The sequence below is a fragment of the Accipiter gentilis genome, chromosome 2 (assembly GCF_929443795.1).
Source record: "Accipiter gentilis chromosome 2, bAccGen1.1, whole genome shotgun sequence".
In the NCBI taxonomy this organism is placed as follows: domain Eukaryota; kingdom Metazoa; phylum Chordata; class Aves; order Accipitriformes; family Accipitridae; genus Astur; species Astur gentilis.
Genome location: NC_064881.1, coordinates 52,622,818 through 52,639,612, shown reverse-complemented (window position 1 = coordinate 52,639,612; position 16,795 = coordinate 52,622,818). Strand labels below are relative to the sequence as shown.

Genomic DNA, 16,795 nt, shown 5'->3' with positions numbered 1-16,795 from the left:
TTGCAGCCACCCCGAGGCATTCAGACCCGTCTGTAGCTATCAAGCCAACAGAAAGAAGAGCTGCGCTTGGGCCGACAAGGGCAGTTGAGAAGGGGACATGTCCCACTGTGCCTGGTGTGACCCCACAACTTGTGCTTTGCCTCGGGAGGCCGTGGGGGCCAAAGTCCCAGATGAGCCTCTGAATCATCTGCGTGACCTCTGGGCTCATCACTTGAGCTCCTCCTCCTCTACCTCACGATGCCCAGCTGCAAAATCAAGAACTTCCCCAGAAAAAGCACAAGCGGCAGCACTGCGGCCAAATTTTCAGGGGGAGAGAAAGTAAGTGGCTGGGTGAAAACCAATGCTGGGGAAGCGCCCTGAGGTGGGGCTTCTCTGATGTCTCGTACTAAGGTTGAACTTACAGTGCACCCATCTCACCAGTGCAGGGCAGACACAACTTTGCATGTCTATCCTCCTCTTCGTCAAATTGGGCTCAAGTGGGATAGCTGGTAAAAACATAACTAGGAGAGACTGACAGACAGGCTTGCAGAGCAATTGCATAAGCTTTGCTTCTTTAGGAAAAGCTGGCAAAGCCTTTTGGCCTTTCCCATGAATCCCTAAGCAAACAAGTATCCTGCTGCCTTCAAGGAGATTTTTCCCTTTGTGTTCAGAGGATGTAGTAGGGCATTTACAGAAGCAATGTGTGCTCCTAGGGCAAAACCCTAAGCCTCACAGGCTGGGTTATCACAGCACCGTCCCAAGAAGGCAAAAGATTCCGGTTGTTAAAGAGGTGGAGGCTTGTTTCTTTTAGTCTGGGACAGATCTTTAATAATGCAGCTGGCCATCAACCCTGGTACACAAAAATGAAATCCTCTGATGTGTTACCCAGCTGGAACAGCATTGCGTTTTGGTCATGTAACATCTCCCCAGCAATGTTCACTCGCCAGCAGCATTGGCACAGCCTGCAGCCCGAGAGGCACATCACCCAACTACATAAATTAGTGTTGGCCTACTGAAATCAACTGTGCAAAGTCACAGCAGTGAGGGGGGCTGATTTTGATCTCACCAAGCTGCCTGTCTCCATTCCTTTCCTCAGGATAGTTGCCCCTATTCCCTGTGGCTAAAGAAAAGTGAAGATCAACACTAAAAGAGGTGCACCTCCACTGCTAATCTGTGTGGGGATGCTTCCAATAGAAATCTGGAAAACAGCACCATGGGGAAGCGGATGAGGCCTCTAGGACAACCCTCAGCCCCAGAGCAGGATAAACTCTGCCTACGTCTGGTGCCAGCAGTTTGTCCAACAAGTGATTAAAGTTTTCCAAAGGTGAAGGCTCCACAGCTTCCTCAAACAAGCTGTAATAACCCTCCCAACATGCTCCAATTTCTCCCAGGAAGATGGGAGAAAGGCACACCAAAACACAAGGAGAGCTGGACATAATCCTTGCTCTGCCAGTGACTTGCTGTTTACCCTTGGGGGTGTCACTTAACTGTTCTTGGCCTCAGATTCCCCAAGGAGAAATGATGGCTGTGTTGCTTCCATCCCCAGTAGGGAAGCCCATGACAAGAAGAGGCCAAAGGTTTTTTGACAGCGACAACTCACAGTCTCTGCCCTCTGTCCCAAGGAAGGACAGCACAGCCTGATGCAGCAGCCAGCAGCTTGCTCTCTCAAAGCTACTAGTGCCACACACAGCACCAGGCATCTAGAAGGAAAACCCAATATTTCCCAGCAATAGGCCCAACTTAAGGTCCTGCTTTCAAAAACTCAGGGCTCAATCCTGCCAAATGCTAATGCTCTCTGCCAGAAGATGAGCACTTTAAGAGTATTGGTTCCTGGGACTCACATTCAGGTAAAGGCTGGATGCTCCAGCAGAGCATCCCAGAACCTTCCAGGTTTCCTTTCAGATCAGGCAGTGAGGCCAGCTTGGCTAATGCACCCAGCACTCCCACTTCCACACCATGGCTCATATCAATGCCCTGTTGTGGAGCCAGTGACCTCAGGACAAACACCTATGCGTTTCATTTCTGAGGGCAGGAAATTTCACACAACTGCCATAAAATCACAATCTAGCAAAGCTCGTCCATGCAGCAGACCCAGACCCATCAGTTGCTCAGCCTGACGTGCTGACCACCAGCTTCTTGCCCTTAGATGGCTCTATCAGGGCTGGATCCAGTCTTGGAGGACATCTACAGCATTGCTTGCCCACATGGCCATGGCCGTAAGTGGCAGAACCATGCCCCTATTCCACCTGCCTTTCTTGTGCCCATTAACCATTTTTATATGATACTCACAGAGACAATTACCATTCATTAACCCTAATGGCAACCCATACTTCAGGAAGGTATTTCAGTGCCCAACATGAGCTGCAGAGGATTGCAGACTCAGCTCAGCACCCGCATGCATCAACGACAGAGTGACCCAGCAGACACAGGGATGTTTCCATTTCTTCCCAGGTTCAGAAGCCTTGGAGGAAGCAATAATCAATACAGTGTTGCCCTGAGTTTTTGCCTCAACTCCTGTTCTTTTCTAAAGATGCGGCTTATTTAGAAGATGTACATCCACATCCAGGCACTAAGCCTGCTGCTGGACTTTTGCAAGGAGTTTAGGTTTGACTCTTGGCCAGGCCATATCTGAAAGCCTGATTTGCACTCAGCAATGCTTTTGGTGACCAAGCTTTTGTGTGCAAATCCAGCTGAGCTTGAAAGAGAATTTGAAGACCAGCCAAATGGAAGGAACCTCTCTTAGATAATGAAGAAGAAATTTTCTTTTGGAGTGCCCTGGCTGTGCTGCCTACCTGTCAGTCCTGAAGACAGGATGCTCTTGGAGACAGTGACCTTGTCCTCTGAGTTCTTGGCCCAGTCCACCATGCCCCTCCAGCCTTTCATGGGGAAGGTGATGTCAGTTGCTGCATTAGCAGGCAGTTTGTGAATGCCAAGGACTAGAGGGAAGCAAGAAAGAAAACCAGTAAGCAAACCCAGCCTCAGTAAATTCACATGTGCTGAAAAAACCATTGGAGGCAATAGTGAGAAATCAAGAGAGCAGAATGAGTGAGGCTGGGTCTTGATAGCTACAGGAGTGGTGCTATCTTCAAGTAATGTCTATGCATGAAGGAAGATGACACTAACTGTTAGGGCTCATGCTTCTGTTCACTGAAAAGGACCTGCCTGCACTAAACCTGGCAGAAGAGAGAGCGGTCTACTCCAGTGTCCTGTCTCCAGGAGCGGTCAGTAGCAGCTGCTAAGAAGAAGTGTGAGAAAGAACAGAGCAAGACATCTCTTGGTCCGTCCTCCCAGCTTCCAACGATCAGCAGGACTTCCTCAGTTAGTGGCTGTAACCAGATCATCAACTTTAACAGCCACCAATGGACCTCTCCTTTGTGCATTTTCCTAATCCCATCATGAACCCATCTGTACTTTTTGGCTTCTGCAACATCCTCTGGCAACAAGTTCCATGCTGTGATTGTGCATACAGCATAAATCAAATACTGCCTGCTGTTTGCTTGCTGCCTGATCACTTCATTGGCTGCTGTGCAGCTCTTGTGTTAAAAAAATAAAAGGAAGCAACTAATTCTGCCCAATTCGTCATCTGTTCTCCATTCATGGTTCTATAGATATCTCTCAGATCTCTCCACGGACATCACTTCTTCACGCTGAAGCCCTAACTGATTTGGAGAAAAGCCACCCCATATTTATGATCATCCATATCTTTCCCCAGACCTTTTAAAGTTCCACCAACTACTGCCTTCTCTCCTTCCCTCCCCACAGCCCAGGTTATACATATTGCACAGTAATTACAGCTTCCTGGGGTCTCTACCCAACACGGGGAGTGCAAATCAGCTCACCCAGATTGTCCGTCACTTGGTAGGAATCCCGGAAATCTTTCATGCGAAAGCCAATGACATCAATGAAATCCTCCACAAGCCTGAACAACTCCTTGGCATTTGGCCCTATCTGCAGAGAGAGGGAGAATACTTAGTAGCACAGATACTAATGAGCACAGTGTGAGTTTCTCTGAGGGCAAAGGCTTCTGCCCTCGCACGTGTACTGGAAGCTTATGCTGGATATAATGGAATATTATGGAGCTGTGAAGAATGAGCACTGAGAAATCCTAAAAGCAAGCCTAGAAAAATAAAAAGAAAGAAGCAAGAAATAATATGACATTCAGATTGACAAAACTTAGGGTGGAGGGCAATATCTCAAAGCAAAGCAAAACAAAAAGAACTATCTGACACTTTCTGAAGCAGAAGATAACCTACCTATCTCCTTTCCTTCCCTAGGATTACCTCTACTACCAACAACCCCAGCCGGAACAGACAAAACACTGCTGATGTTCATTATGGTCCTTTTCCTGCAGTTAATGCAAGAAGAGAAACATGCTAGGACAGACTCTTAGCAGCCATGATTTAATGTAGCTCCACTTTCTTTCCAAGTCCATTGACAGCAGTATTTGGCCCAACCTAGGTTTCAACAAGCCAGAAACACCATGCCAGAGAGTGAAGATGCATTCACGTTGACGTATTGAAGCTTTGCCCTTTGTCAAATTCTGAGAGCCCTTCCCAAGCCTTAGTCTTCCCTGGCACTCGGGTATTGTGATACTTGGCCTGAGAAACATATTTAGGCTAGTTCTGATGCTGTATGTATGCTACCTACTGAGAGGGAGCCCACAAAACATTACCTCCACCGGGATAGTTGGTTTTGCTATCACTCCACTAAAACCAGCCACACCAAAGGACCTCCATGGTCTAATGTTGAATCCCAGGCACCAGATCACACAATCCTATCCAGAAAAGTATCATGACTTTTCTGGATTCTGTGCTTTCCTGTTTTGCTGGCAGGATCTCTCTCTAAATAACCAAGTTGCTTCTTCTTGGGCCCAGGCTGTCTTGGAGCTTCCCTGTCTCTTTAATTTCCTGGCGTTTCCCTGATGATAAAGATAGTGGCAATAACTCTTCTTCACCTGTATTTTGCTAGGGTAACACAAGGCTGTTAAACAATAACTAGTTTTCCAGTGACAGATTTCATAAAGTATAATCCGCTTGAAATGAGCTGTGCTGACTACCTGTCTTTTCCTCAAAGCACATTTGCCTACAGGGGCTTAGCAAATACCACAAGAGGCGGAAGAAAAGCAATTCAGCTCCTTACATCTCTTATTTTCCTTTTCCACCACTTTCACAGCGTTTTCGGTTCCTCACTATAATCCAGACCTCCTGAGGTGGCTAAGCAGAGCTGATGGGACAGCTGGGGACAAGCAGGACAGCAGGATGGGATGGAGACAGAAGGAAGGTTGAGCTGTTGAGTGTACAGGCAAGGAGCACAGGGGTGGCCATGCGTGTCTCTCTTTCTGTCTATTCAAAGGAAGCTTGGTAAGACTAAAATTGTATCAGGATCAGATCAAAAAGTCCTGCCAGTAGAGCAGGTGTACACATAAGGAGGAGAAGTGAGTGAGGAAGCTATTTTTAACAGTATAATTTCATATTCTAGTACAGATTGAAATCGCAAGGTCAAACTGAATCCAGGCTACGCTGGCCATTGTCTTTCAGGCTTTTTATCATATAATGGCCAGCACAATCTCCTCAGAGCCCTTCTCTGAAAACTTAGTTCTGAGTTGTTTTGGTTTTTATTTTCCTTGAACAACGTCTCTGCCTGGAAGAGCACAGGGCACTGGGATGTGAGACTGCGATGAAGTTGGGATTACCTTTAACGAGCAAATTGGAACCCAAAGACCTTGTTTTAAAAGAAGTGGTTAATCTTGCGAAACATGGGGTGTGAGTTTGGTCCAGCAGCTTTGAGGGAGAAGGACAGAGACTGATGAAAACTCTGTTGTCATCCAGTTCATGAAGATTTCTGTGTCCTAAAATCAAGGTATTGGGCTGTCACCTTGGTTCCCACTAAAATATATGCCAGACAAACCTTCTCCCCACGATAGTCCCACTCCTCATGTAGGTTACGGTGATGCTGGCAGCAGGCTGGGCTGTATCTATCTATAGGTGCAAAGAGCAGATTGTAGAGGGAAAGCCAGTGGGAACAAATTGCTACAGAGAGTAAACTGCAGCTGTTTTTAAGGGGATCAACAGGGTTTCCCTGTTGTCATGACAACTTGACAGTCTCCTCTGCTCTGTGCTGAAATACATACGCACCTGTAGGCTCGAAACCGAGTATTTGCTCACAGACTCACAGAACGTTTGGAAGGACCTCAGGGGTCACCTGGTCCAATCCCCCTGCTCAAGCAGGGCCACCTACAACCAGTTGCCCAGGACCATGTCCAGATGGTCCTCTATCCAGCCTGGAGCCAGACCCATGTCATCTTCTTCCAAATGCAATTGAAAACACCAGATCTCAGTGATGAAAGAGGAGAAGGACAGCTTCACAAGGCAGCTTAGCTCGTTGCATGAAGGAAATAAGGAAATATATTCAGGTTCCTGTCTCACATTCTAGACAACTGTTGTGCCAGCACCTGCTGTTCAGACTTTTTCCCAGAGGACTTCCCTGATTGGTGTGAATATAATTGGACTCTGGGGTCACTTTTTGTGCTGAGTGATTTTTTTCTTGATTGTTTGGTATTTCCAGACCTCTCTGAGGAATTCTGCAGTAACAACAGGTGGTTAAAAAGTAGCTGCCATGTTCTGACCCATACCTCTGGGTATCTTCCACAGGCCTGATTTCTCACAAACGCTGTTATACTCCTTGTCCAGGTTATTTTGCAAGCTGAGCTGGTGTTTGTGTTCCAAGGTGCAATACTGAGGAATGGACGTGGAAAGAACGAGGTTTATCATGGGCCCATCCACCAGAGCTGCTGGTCTGAGGCAGAACTATTTCACTCTGATGCGATCCCCAAAATCTGCAGTGAGGTGACAGCATTGAGCAGCCCAAGGGCTTGCAAAGGGAATGGCAAAGGGACAAGGAATATGTCTGACACAAGCCCAAGCAGAGAGTTCAACTGGGGCGGAAAAGGCAAGGGCCAAATAAGAACCAGATAGAAAACGAAACACCACCTTCCCCCAATACACCAGAGTTTAACTACAGAATTATTCAGCAGGATCCCCAACCTTGAGAGGAGAGAAATAAAATAAAATATAACTGAACCCTTGCTCAGGTCATGCTGAGCAGAACCAGAAGCTCAGCTGAGCAGAGCCCAGTTCTGAACTATAAAAATCCTCCCTGCACTACATCCTTTTAGCTAGGAACTCAAACTCATGTAATCCCATTTCTTTATCCTGGCAAGAGAAAAGAGTGGAATTATAGCAAGCCAGCAGGGTTATCAACTCCAAACCAAGCCTGACCTTTGAGAGCTATCCAAAATTTGGTATTCACCACCAATCTTTCACTGTTCTTCATGCAGAGACTCTGGCTTAGAGCTGAGACCCTGTGGCTCACTGAGTTACTCCATAAATATGACTCAGCCTGGCACTAAGCTCACCCGCATGACCAGTTGCATGAATCAGCTGATTGGCAGTCAGCTCTGAAGCTGACCACAGCTGACTGTCTGAGTTTTCTGTCTCTTTCATCATAAGGATTTATCCAAGGAGAACAGCATTGGTAGATGATTTTTTGTGGTCTGTAGCTGAAACAGATATATGTTCCACACAACACATCATGGGCAAGAAGAGCTAGGAGGTCATGTGGACACTTGGAAATTCTCCTTGTCACGGCTTAAGCCTATGCTGCAAGCCTGTTTTGTTTCAGGGAAGATGCTGAAGGTTCATACCAGCTGAGCTTCCTCCCATTTGTCCCGGTTTTCGTCTGATAAAAGATTGCTGATGATCTGGACAAAGTTCTGGAGAAGGGAGACAAAAGAGGAAAAACAAGGTGGTTAGCCAAACGTAGCCCAGGCTAGGAAGGACACAGTGATGTGCGAGGAACGTGTGAGAATTAGCCATGCTCCAAGAGGGTTCTCATGGTCCCATTTCCAAAGGGTCCCACAGCATTTCACAGGCTTCTGGCCCCAAGGATTTTAATGGCAAAACAGGTTGTAGTAAGACCTTTTTCCCAAGGCCTTCACTTTGACTAGTATATCTGCTAAGATGTTGGACTGGGCATGTGTCTTGTATCCTTTACTGAAGGTTTTTAAGAACAGATTAGGTAGAATATCTGTCAGAAACTGGTTAAAGACAGATGATCTTGCCTTGTATAAATCCCTTCCTATCCTATTTTGTAATGTTTCTGTTATTTCCAGCATAGGGAAGCCTTATGATCCTCTTTAGTCTGCGACAAGGCAAGAGAAGCAGTGACTGATCAAGAGGGTGCTGTGCATGGTAGTATCTTTGCAGCACAGTATGAGAAGGAAGGAGATAAGATATTTCAAGACCATTGATTTTTTTTCTCTAGTTTTATCACCCATTGCAGATCCTGTAGGACCAGTTTAATGTTTCAAGTCATGGGGTGATGACCCATCCCAAGGGTATATCTTGTAGCCATTCTGCATGCAACCGCTGAAAGTAAAACCCTGGGATGAGAAGCCATCAAGACATTCTCCCACATCAACATCCAGGTACCCGATACCAGAGGATCGTCTTACCTCTAGTCATTGGACTGAAATCCCTTCCAAATAATGTTCTCATATCAATTAGACTACACAGTAAAGTAGTAGCAGGTTGAAATAGTTCAGAGTGACTTTGGGTTTCAAGTTTTTACTTTATAAGCCAGGGAGAACCACTCGAACTCTCGAAACAGGAGTTTGTTAACACACAAAGACACTTCACTTGGGCAGAAAATACCCTGGCTTTTCATCAGCGTTGTATCAGCTCCAAAGGAGGTAATCAAACCTTGAGCCCTGTGCATGCACGCAAACCTATAACCTAGTCTTGGTCTCCAAGATATGCATCTCAGCTCACCTGCACATCCCCAGAAGTTGGGCTATGATAAGCCCTACGGAAGATCTCTGTCATGTTCCTGAGTACGTCGATGGTGGACAGCAAGTCCCCACTGTAGCTGGTCCCATCCTGGGAGATTTCCACAAGGTTTTGGAGCACTTCTGACAGCCCATCTCCCATCAACCCACGCTGAGCTTTGGAAAGATGTTCCCTGGTCTGAGAAACAGAAAGAAACATGACAAACACTTCAGGGACAGTCAAAGTCAAGTCAATGAGCTCAATGAAGGAATTGCTGGGGGAAAGTTTTTGACCTCCCTTGTGATTCACAGTGCAGGTTAGGTGAATCTGACAATCTTTGCTGGCCTGAGAGCCTGTGATATTTTTAAAATGGTAGGAGAGCAGAAGTTAAATTTTCTGTATGCTCACAAAGGAAAGGTTCTGTGTAGGGTCAGAAGAGATTACTCTACTACACAGATGTTATTCTGTTTGTAACCCAAGGCCTGCTAACGGAAGATTTTTGCTCCCAAACCTGGTTCTCTTATAACAAATTTGGAAATATTTCAGGACAGACTGTGGCTTGTCCTGAACAGGAGAGGGCAGTTCTCATTAAGGCAATGCCGTTTTAAGGCAAGCCACAGGATATCAGCAGAAATTCATCGCAACAATGAATTTAAGACTAATGAAAAATAAGTGGCTTATTTAGAAGTGATATAGTCACAGCGATTCTTACTGATAAAGAGATACGAAAGACCTGGTAAGACCTGGATTCTGCCAAGCTAGATATTAAAACACCCAGTGAGGAACTCCTTGTCCATGGAGTGCCCATGCATCTCAAGTTAAGCAGATGAAAACAGTAAGAGAAAAGCAGGGCAGAGCTGACATCTCCCTTTCACATGGAAATGCTGCTTTCCTTCTTTTTTGTAACTGTAGCACTGCAACAAGCATTTGAGGGGATCCCAAACCTGCTGACCTGAGAAGTCAGTCTGCCTTACCATCATCTGTATGTTCCTGTAATCAATAGAAACACACTTGATGTATGTTGGAGGCTCCCAATAAGCTATCCCTTCTTCATCTAAAATGCATCTTCGAAGGATCAGCCCTGGAAGAGGAAAGAAATGAATACGGGAGTGAGGACAGCAGGATGAAGAGTCAAGCAGCTTCATGGAGGTCACCCACAACTGGTCAAGCATCCATGCAGGCACACCTATCAGCACAAAGGGCAGCAGGGGCATCTTCAGATGCCTGAACAACACGTACAAGCATGTAGGAGAGATTATTTTTATTTCCTTCTCCTGCATTTTCTTATCAAGGAGCAGGACAGCAAAAGGAATTGGGAATGAAAACAAAACCTAACAAATTGGACATGGCTAGTCAAGGTGAAAGAAGGTTTCTTATGCCCTGAAGGGCAGCTTTCTTCCTGGCTTAGGAAGTTCCACGAGCCTCCCCAGGTGGCATGGTCTGGTACTTGCAAGTAAACCAGCCACAGTGGTTTATGCTGCCTACACAGTCTCAAGGAGAATAAATACACCCAACAGCACCATCTCTGCATCAGCTGAAAACCTCTTAAAGCTGCTTGCAGTCCTCCCCCAGGTCCTTTCCTTAGCTTCAGTCTACAGTGAGTTTTGCAGTGGTAATCACACGCTTTTGCAATGCAGAGGAACAGACATATCAGTGAGGAGGAAGGGGAGGGGGATCACCTTGCCCAAGCAATTCTGTTGCCATTTGGAGAGTCTCTGAGGAGCAGGCTTTGCTGCGTCCACAATCCCATTGCTACTGCTAAATGATTCAGTGACCTTTCTATGGACACAGCCCTTCTTCTAGGCTAGTGTTTGGGATGACACTGACTGTTCCAGGCTGTATGAGTCAGAAAGCTGCAGGGTTCTTCTGCATCCAACAACCTCACTCAAACAAAAGAAAACCTTTACGTTCATTATTGACACTGCTGCCCCCATTTCTGTTCCTGCCTGGGAGTGAGGAACATCTAGCTGAGGACAAGCTCTACCACCAGCATGTCTCCTGGAGCCTTCTCTGCACTGCTTCCCACTCCTTGGGGAACACAGGGCCACGGTCACAACAGATAACACCTAGATACCCAGATCATATCACTTCACATCACCATGATCAGACCATCCACTTGAGCACTTGAAGATATGTTTAGAGAGCTGCTATAGTTTCTAAGGAAAGGAAAGCACCTGTGAGTGGACAACGCAATTCAGATTTCCTACTTTCAGATACTGGTTTGTTTTATGGGCAATGGAGAGAAATCTAACACCCAAGTCTGGAGGACTCTAATAAAGCCCTACCTGCTTTTGCGGAGCTATTTGTAGATTATGAGGAGAACATACCACAGTAACCCTTAATTGCAAAGCTGTCCCAGGACTGGGCAGTAGGCAGATGGGAGACCACCTCAGATTCTCCAGTATGAACCAAAAAGTTGTTGTTAAACAGTAAAGGTCCACAGAAACCCGGAGATAATTAATTTAGCTCTGAGTGAAGGGAGGAAAGTCCATTTGCTTGTCCTGTCCTCCCACAACCAGGTTCTCCTCATCTAGGAGGCAAAGGATGAAGGATATCCTGAGGGTGGGCTAACTCGCCAGCCAAGGCAGGTAGTCATCCTTACCAGTAGCATTGCGAGGACACCGGACAGCTGCAGCATCCCCAGCGGGTGTCTCTTTCCAAACCACAGAGGCAAGACTCTCCTCATCACAGATTTCATGGGGCTCTGCAAGGGAAGGAAAAACTCCATTGGTAAAGCCTCCTCCTCAGGAGGGACATGGAAAAGGGAATGGAAAGAGGAAACAGGGGAGCGTGGTCTAGAGGGAACAGCACTGTGGTGTGAGCCAGGAGGCTTGGAGGTGAACTCCCAGCTCCGCAGCTGCTTGGCGCATGGCCCCTGACAAAGCCACTTAACCTCTCCGGAATTTGCTCTGCCTGTCTGAAAACTGGGCGTCCATCCATCCCGAGGATTAGCTCACTAATATGCATGTAACAACCTGGGAAAGTCCACTAACACGCTTGCCTTGCCTTGTGGCAGCTCTTTGCAAGTAAGCTGTTGTTGCTACACCCTACTAAAGAGTTGTCTTTTCTCGTTTAATGGGCAGATGTCCACCTTTTGTGGATGAACTCCACGGCTCCAGATTCTACTCCTTCCATCCTTCAGGGTCACCACCTTCAGGGTTGGATGTGTCTAAAATGAGGCTCAGCATAAATAAGTTGGAGTAAGGATGAAGGAAGGAACAACAAGTAGATGAAAAAACAAGATGGACATATCCCCTGGGAGGACTTCATTCAGGCCCACTGTCTGCTGCCATCTTATGCAAGGACACAGGGAAAAGATCTGAGCACCAAGAGGCTGGATTTGCATCAGCAGCTCTTTTCCAAACACTGCTGCAGAGTCCAGGAGACTGCAGAAACGTGTTTTGAGACATCGCAGGAAAAGCTCTTTGGAAGGAGGTTTTTGGATGCTTCTGTCTGTGGGTGGAGCTGATTTGGCCTCAGAGCCAGTGGGACCTGGGAAAAAACATTCACCACAGAACTTTGTGCCGAGAAACCGATTACTTGTCGCGTGTAAAACAGAGGGAGCCATGAGGATGGTGTTAAAGCTATTTATCAATTCTGAGAGTGGGGAAGAGAAAAAACTTGATTTAATGGTTTTCTATTACAGCTTTTATTTATTGTGCATGTAAAACTATCAGTAAAAAGGAAGCTGAGTGCATGCCTGCAACCGGTCAGGAAAGGCAGCAGCAAAGCCAAAGCCAACCAGCTGTGGAGCCTGGCAGCTGCCTGCTGAATTTCCCTCCCATTCAGGAATGTGCTGCCCATACCAGGGTCCAGTGGTGCCAGTAGAGACATGCCAAGGCTGTAGGGAAAATGTTCATCTGCCATAAAAAAAGAGGGAGGCCTTGAGTTTTCATGTTGCTTCCAAGGGAGCTGCAGGGCAGCAATGACCTGAAGGCTTCCTTCTACAAGGGACCATACTTACATAGACCATTCCAGGACCTTCATCACGATGCAAATGCCTGGTGGTGGGACATACCCCATTGCTGCTCTGGAACTACCCAGAGCACCAACCTGGCTGTGGGAAAAGCTCAAACCTAAGATTACGGGCATGGCAAGTCCTGCTTCTTTGAAGCAGGGTCATACAAGACCCAACAAGCTGCCTACACATCACTGCTCCTCTAGTCAAGCTCCAAGACTGTGTGGCTCCAGCCCCAGCTGCAGTTCAAAGACAGATTCCTCCCCAGTAGACACTGGTAAAGAACAAGTTACGCTCTCTGCTTGGAAACAGATGCTCCTTCCCCTGTTTTAAAATTCCCTTTTGAGTAATTGCTATTGTAATGAAATCCCAGGGAGCAAGCGGAACTCCTGCTGTGCTCTGCACATATGCAGAACTAGTTCCTATGCCAACAGCTTATGACTTCTGTAGATAAGGCAAAACGTTGGTGAAAATCATTTCCAACCTGTTGACACAGAGCTGTAGGACAGCAAGATTAAGTCACCCAGTTGTGACAGGCACATGGTCACCCAGAGAGCCTGTGGCAGAGCCGGGAGCTGAATGCAAAATTCCTGCCTCTTGGACCAGAGCTTTGGCCATGGTCACAGATTCTCCACATCAAGCTGTAGTTCAAAGGAGGGCTTGGGGCATGGGGTGGGAAGCTTCTAGCACCCTCGGCTACAAAACAACAGAGCACATCAAAAAGCAGAGAGGGAGTGTGTTTACATCTGACCTCCCCTTTCTCCTTCTCTGACCTGTCAAACCTTCCTGGTCTCATCACCCCTGCAGTCTCCCTGGGGACCGCTGAGGGATGCTGTGGATCAGAGATGCTCTTTAGAAATACACTGATTGTCTGGCGTTGTCTTGAGAGTGAGTGCAGAAGCAATTCCCAGGCCAGGAGAGAGTAATTTCATCCTCTTTTTTTTCTTCTTTTTTTTTCTTTTTGATGTTGCTTCGTAACAAAATCCTTTTTACCAGAGTAACCTATTTGCACTGGGAGATTTTAATAACTAACCCAATTAAGCTCAATTCTTCTGTTCAAATCAAATCACGCCGGCATTTGATACTTTCTCGAGAACAAATTGAGTGAGTTTATTTTTAGCCTCTGATGATTTCCCACCTTTTCCTTCCCTTGCAAATTAACAACTGCAGTGAGACCCTTCTGGTTTTGAACCCTAGCGGGGCTCAGACCCTGAGACATGCCTTTTCCTTTTGAGCACTGTGCAGGCATCAGCCCCTGCAGAAAGAGAAGAAAAGATTGGGCTTGTTCTGCCAGGGCCCCAGCTGGCACACACTGAAGCTGAACTAAATCTGCATTGCTCTGTAGACACCACCAGACAACCCGGTGCTAAGATTTTCTATGGCGAGGGAAAGCTTTGTGGCTGAGTTAGAAGAGATTCTCACACGCCACTGCTAATTGAGAGGCATAGCTTGTAAGGAGAGGTGATGTCTTTTATTAGAGTGTAGCTGGAAAGAGTGAATATGCTGTCACACAGCCTCTTTCTCTGTTATCTTCGAGATAAACGGGCTGAAACTTCCACGCTGTAGTGCTTTGGCTTTCATCTTTGTCTTCAGCAGTTTGCAAGGGAGTCTGAGGGTCAGCTGTCCTCAACATGGCAGATCCACCTCCAGAAAAATCTGTACCAAAACTGCTCCCTCTGTGCCGAGCTCCAGCTTGTCTTTTGGGGAGACACCCCTTTTCACTAAGACTGCCAGGATACCACCATGAGAATTTCTCAAGTCTCTGACTGAGCTGCTCGACAATTAATTACCCTTTCGGCCAAAAATCAAGGCCTGTTACAATTGATGCAATCTGACTGCCAGCATCACATAGGCCATGGATTCCCCACCAGCAATTTCACCAGGCACTTCATCTGAGGCTGAGAAAGAAAATGAAAATTGTGCACAGGCCTTTTTTCTGGCCTCTTTATACTGTGAGAGACACACAGAAACATTCACACTTGCAAGTATTTGTTTCTGCTTATTTTTCACATTAAACCCCAGGTTTTCCCCTGTCCTACAGCTCATTTGTCCTCCATTCAGGATTTTGCACCCTTTTTCTCCAATTGATGCTGCTCCCATGGCTGTAGCTGGAGGAGGGTGAGATTGGGTAAGGCTCTGACAGATGTAGACACATCTGTCTTTTTTAAAAATTAAGTGGTGTGCAGGTCTCCCAGAGGCTAGGCAAAGGGTGGGAAACCACTGCAACATCCTCAATACTCAACTACTTCATGCACTCGAGACTCTGATACAAGTTTTTGCTATCAAACAGTGTGTCTCTTCCTCTTATGACTCTATGGCAATGAAAAGATGAAAAACAGTATGGTTAGACTGGTGGGACTTACCAAACATTCACTGAAATCAACATGGTTTGGGCAAGAATTAAATCAAGCCCTTGACATATCTTGCGCCTGGGTTATTGGCAGGATCTAACTAGATCACAACTGCTTGCTGCTTTCAGCTCTCTGACACAGGATGCTTTTTCCAAAATCCCTGTCCTCCCCCAAGTAAAGGAAAGCGCAAAGGGTCTGGGGTACATACCAGGACACTTTCTGTCATTGCACTGCTTATACTCTTCCTTGGGGCCCTGGCAAGTCTCTCCACCGAAGAAGGGCCCATAGCACACACGGTCACGTCTCTGAGTCCCACCTCCACACGTGGTGGTGCAGCTGCCCCACACTCCCCAAGCCTGCCACTTTCCATCCACTGGAGACAAAAAAAGAGGAGAGAAACAGCCTGTCACATCCCAAACATAAACTGCAACAGAAGGAGGCAAGGTCCCAAGGTGAGCACTTGAACATAGGGTGAATAGAGCATGGCTCAGTGGGAAGGGAGGTCTCCTGCCTCGGATCTTTGTCTGATCCTCAACAGACATGAAATCAGTGTGTGCTCTTTCCCATTGCAGCAGCCCTTTAATAGTTGCAGGGTGTTCTTGTGTTTCTCCTCAGTATCCTCCCCTCCTGCAAAAACAGCCCTATCTCTTTCCTTGGGCTCAGATTTGGGGCTGTGCTCATGAACATTCTTCAGGTGGGCAGGGATTCAACCTGCCTGGCAGCCACGTCTGCCAGCCAAAGTCCATAGCTTGAGTCTGGTTGCAAGACGTACAATGTAGGTGTGAAAATAGACCTTCCCAGAGAAGGTCTGGCTCAGGGATTTAGAGAGTGAGAAACCATGAAGAAAACATGAAGAAACATCAACTTAACCTCCCTCCAACCATTTCTATTGCACTGTTATTTCATGTGCCTTGGAGAGAGGTTTGGGACATTGTCTCATTCCACTGTATCTTCTCCCAACATCTTTACAGATTCAGTGGAAATGTTACTTGTTTTTTTCTTTTCTTTTACATTAACAATGGCATTTATCAAACTGCTGCTTCTTTTACATTAACAATGGCATTTATCAAAGCACTGTAAAAATGTTAATTAGCCCTCACAACAAGCCTGCAAGGTAGGGAAACATTCTCCTCTGCTGCATCACAGATGAGAAACAACTCAGTGACAGAACTAGAACAATGACCTAAGTCTGCTGATTACTGTTTGGGTTCTAATTAGGAGTTAACACATCATCTTGGGTTGAATAACTCCTTTTGGGAGGGTGGGGGACCTCTCTCTTCTTCTCCAAGAAGTAGAAGAATGTTATCAAAGAAGAGGGACAGCACCAACCTCTGGTGCTTTCTTTGGTGACACTGTATGCGGTGGAATACATAACATTGGTTTGATAGCTAACTCTGAAATCACTGGGACAAGGTTGTCTAAAAGACAGTGAGGTCCTTTTTGTCTTTGAAGATCTCCGTAAGTTGCAAAGAAGGAGTGAGATACCTAACCACCAAAACCTACTAGAAACCATGTACCAATACCCGTGTTAAATACCACTGACTCTCTGCTGCACATGGTGATGCTACCAGAGAGGATAGGGATTCCCTGAGGAAACAGGTATACCAGGCTGAAGAGCTGCTGGCTTCTATGCTTGTGGACTGGAGAGAACAATACTTGCCCACCTGAGAAAGGTATGAGAA

At 46.5% G+C, this 16,795-nt stretch overlaps 1 protein-coding gene across 10 annotated transcripts in view; it reads right to left on the bottom strand.

Moving 5' to 3' along the window:
* The window catches only part of ADGRB1 (adhesion G protein-coupled receptor B1), a 282,552-nt gene that overhangs the window by 121,290 nt on the left and 144,467 nt on the right, over positions 1–16,795 (bottom strand). For all 10 annotated transcript variants that reach the window (XM_049825103.1, XM_049825138.1, XM_049825130.1 and 7 more), the window contains 7 exons: positions 15,322–15,486; positions 11,407–11,508; positions 9,779–9,885; positions 8,808–9,002; positions 7,682–7,750; positions 3,819–3,927; positions 2,772–2,915 (listed from right to left, as the gene is read on the bottom strand). In XM_049825103.1, the coding sequence (XP_049681060.1) occupies positions 2,772–2,915; positions 3,819–3,927; positions 7,682–7,750; positions 8,808–9,002; positions 9,779–9,885; positions 11,407–11,508; positions 15,322–15,486 (891 nt within the window). The remainder of the gene's footprint in view (positions 1–2,771; positions 2,916–3,818; positions 3,928–7,681; positions 7,751–8,807; positions 9,003–9,778; positions 9,886–11,406; positions 11,509–15,321; positions 15,487–16,795) is intronic.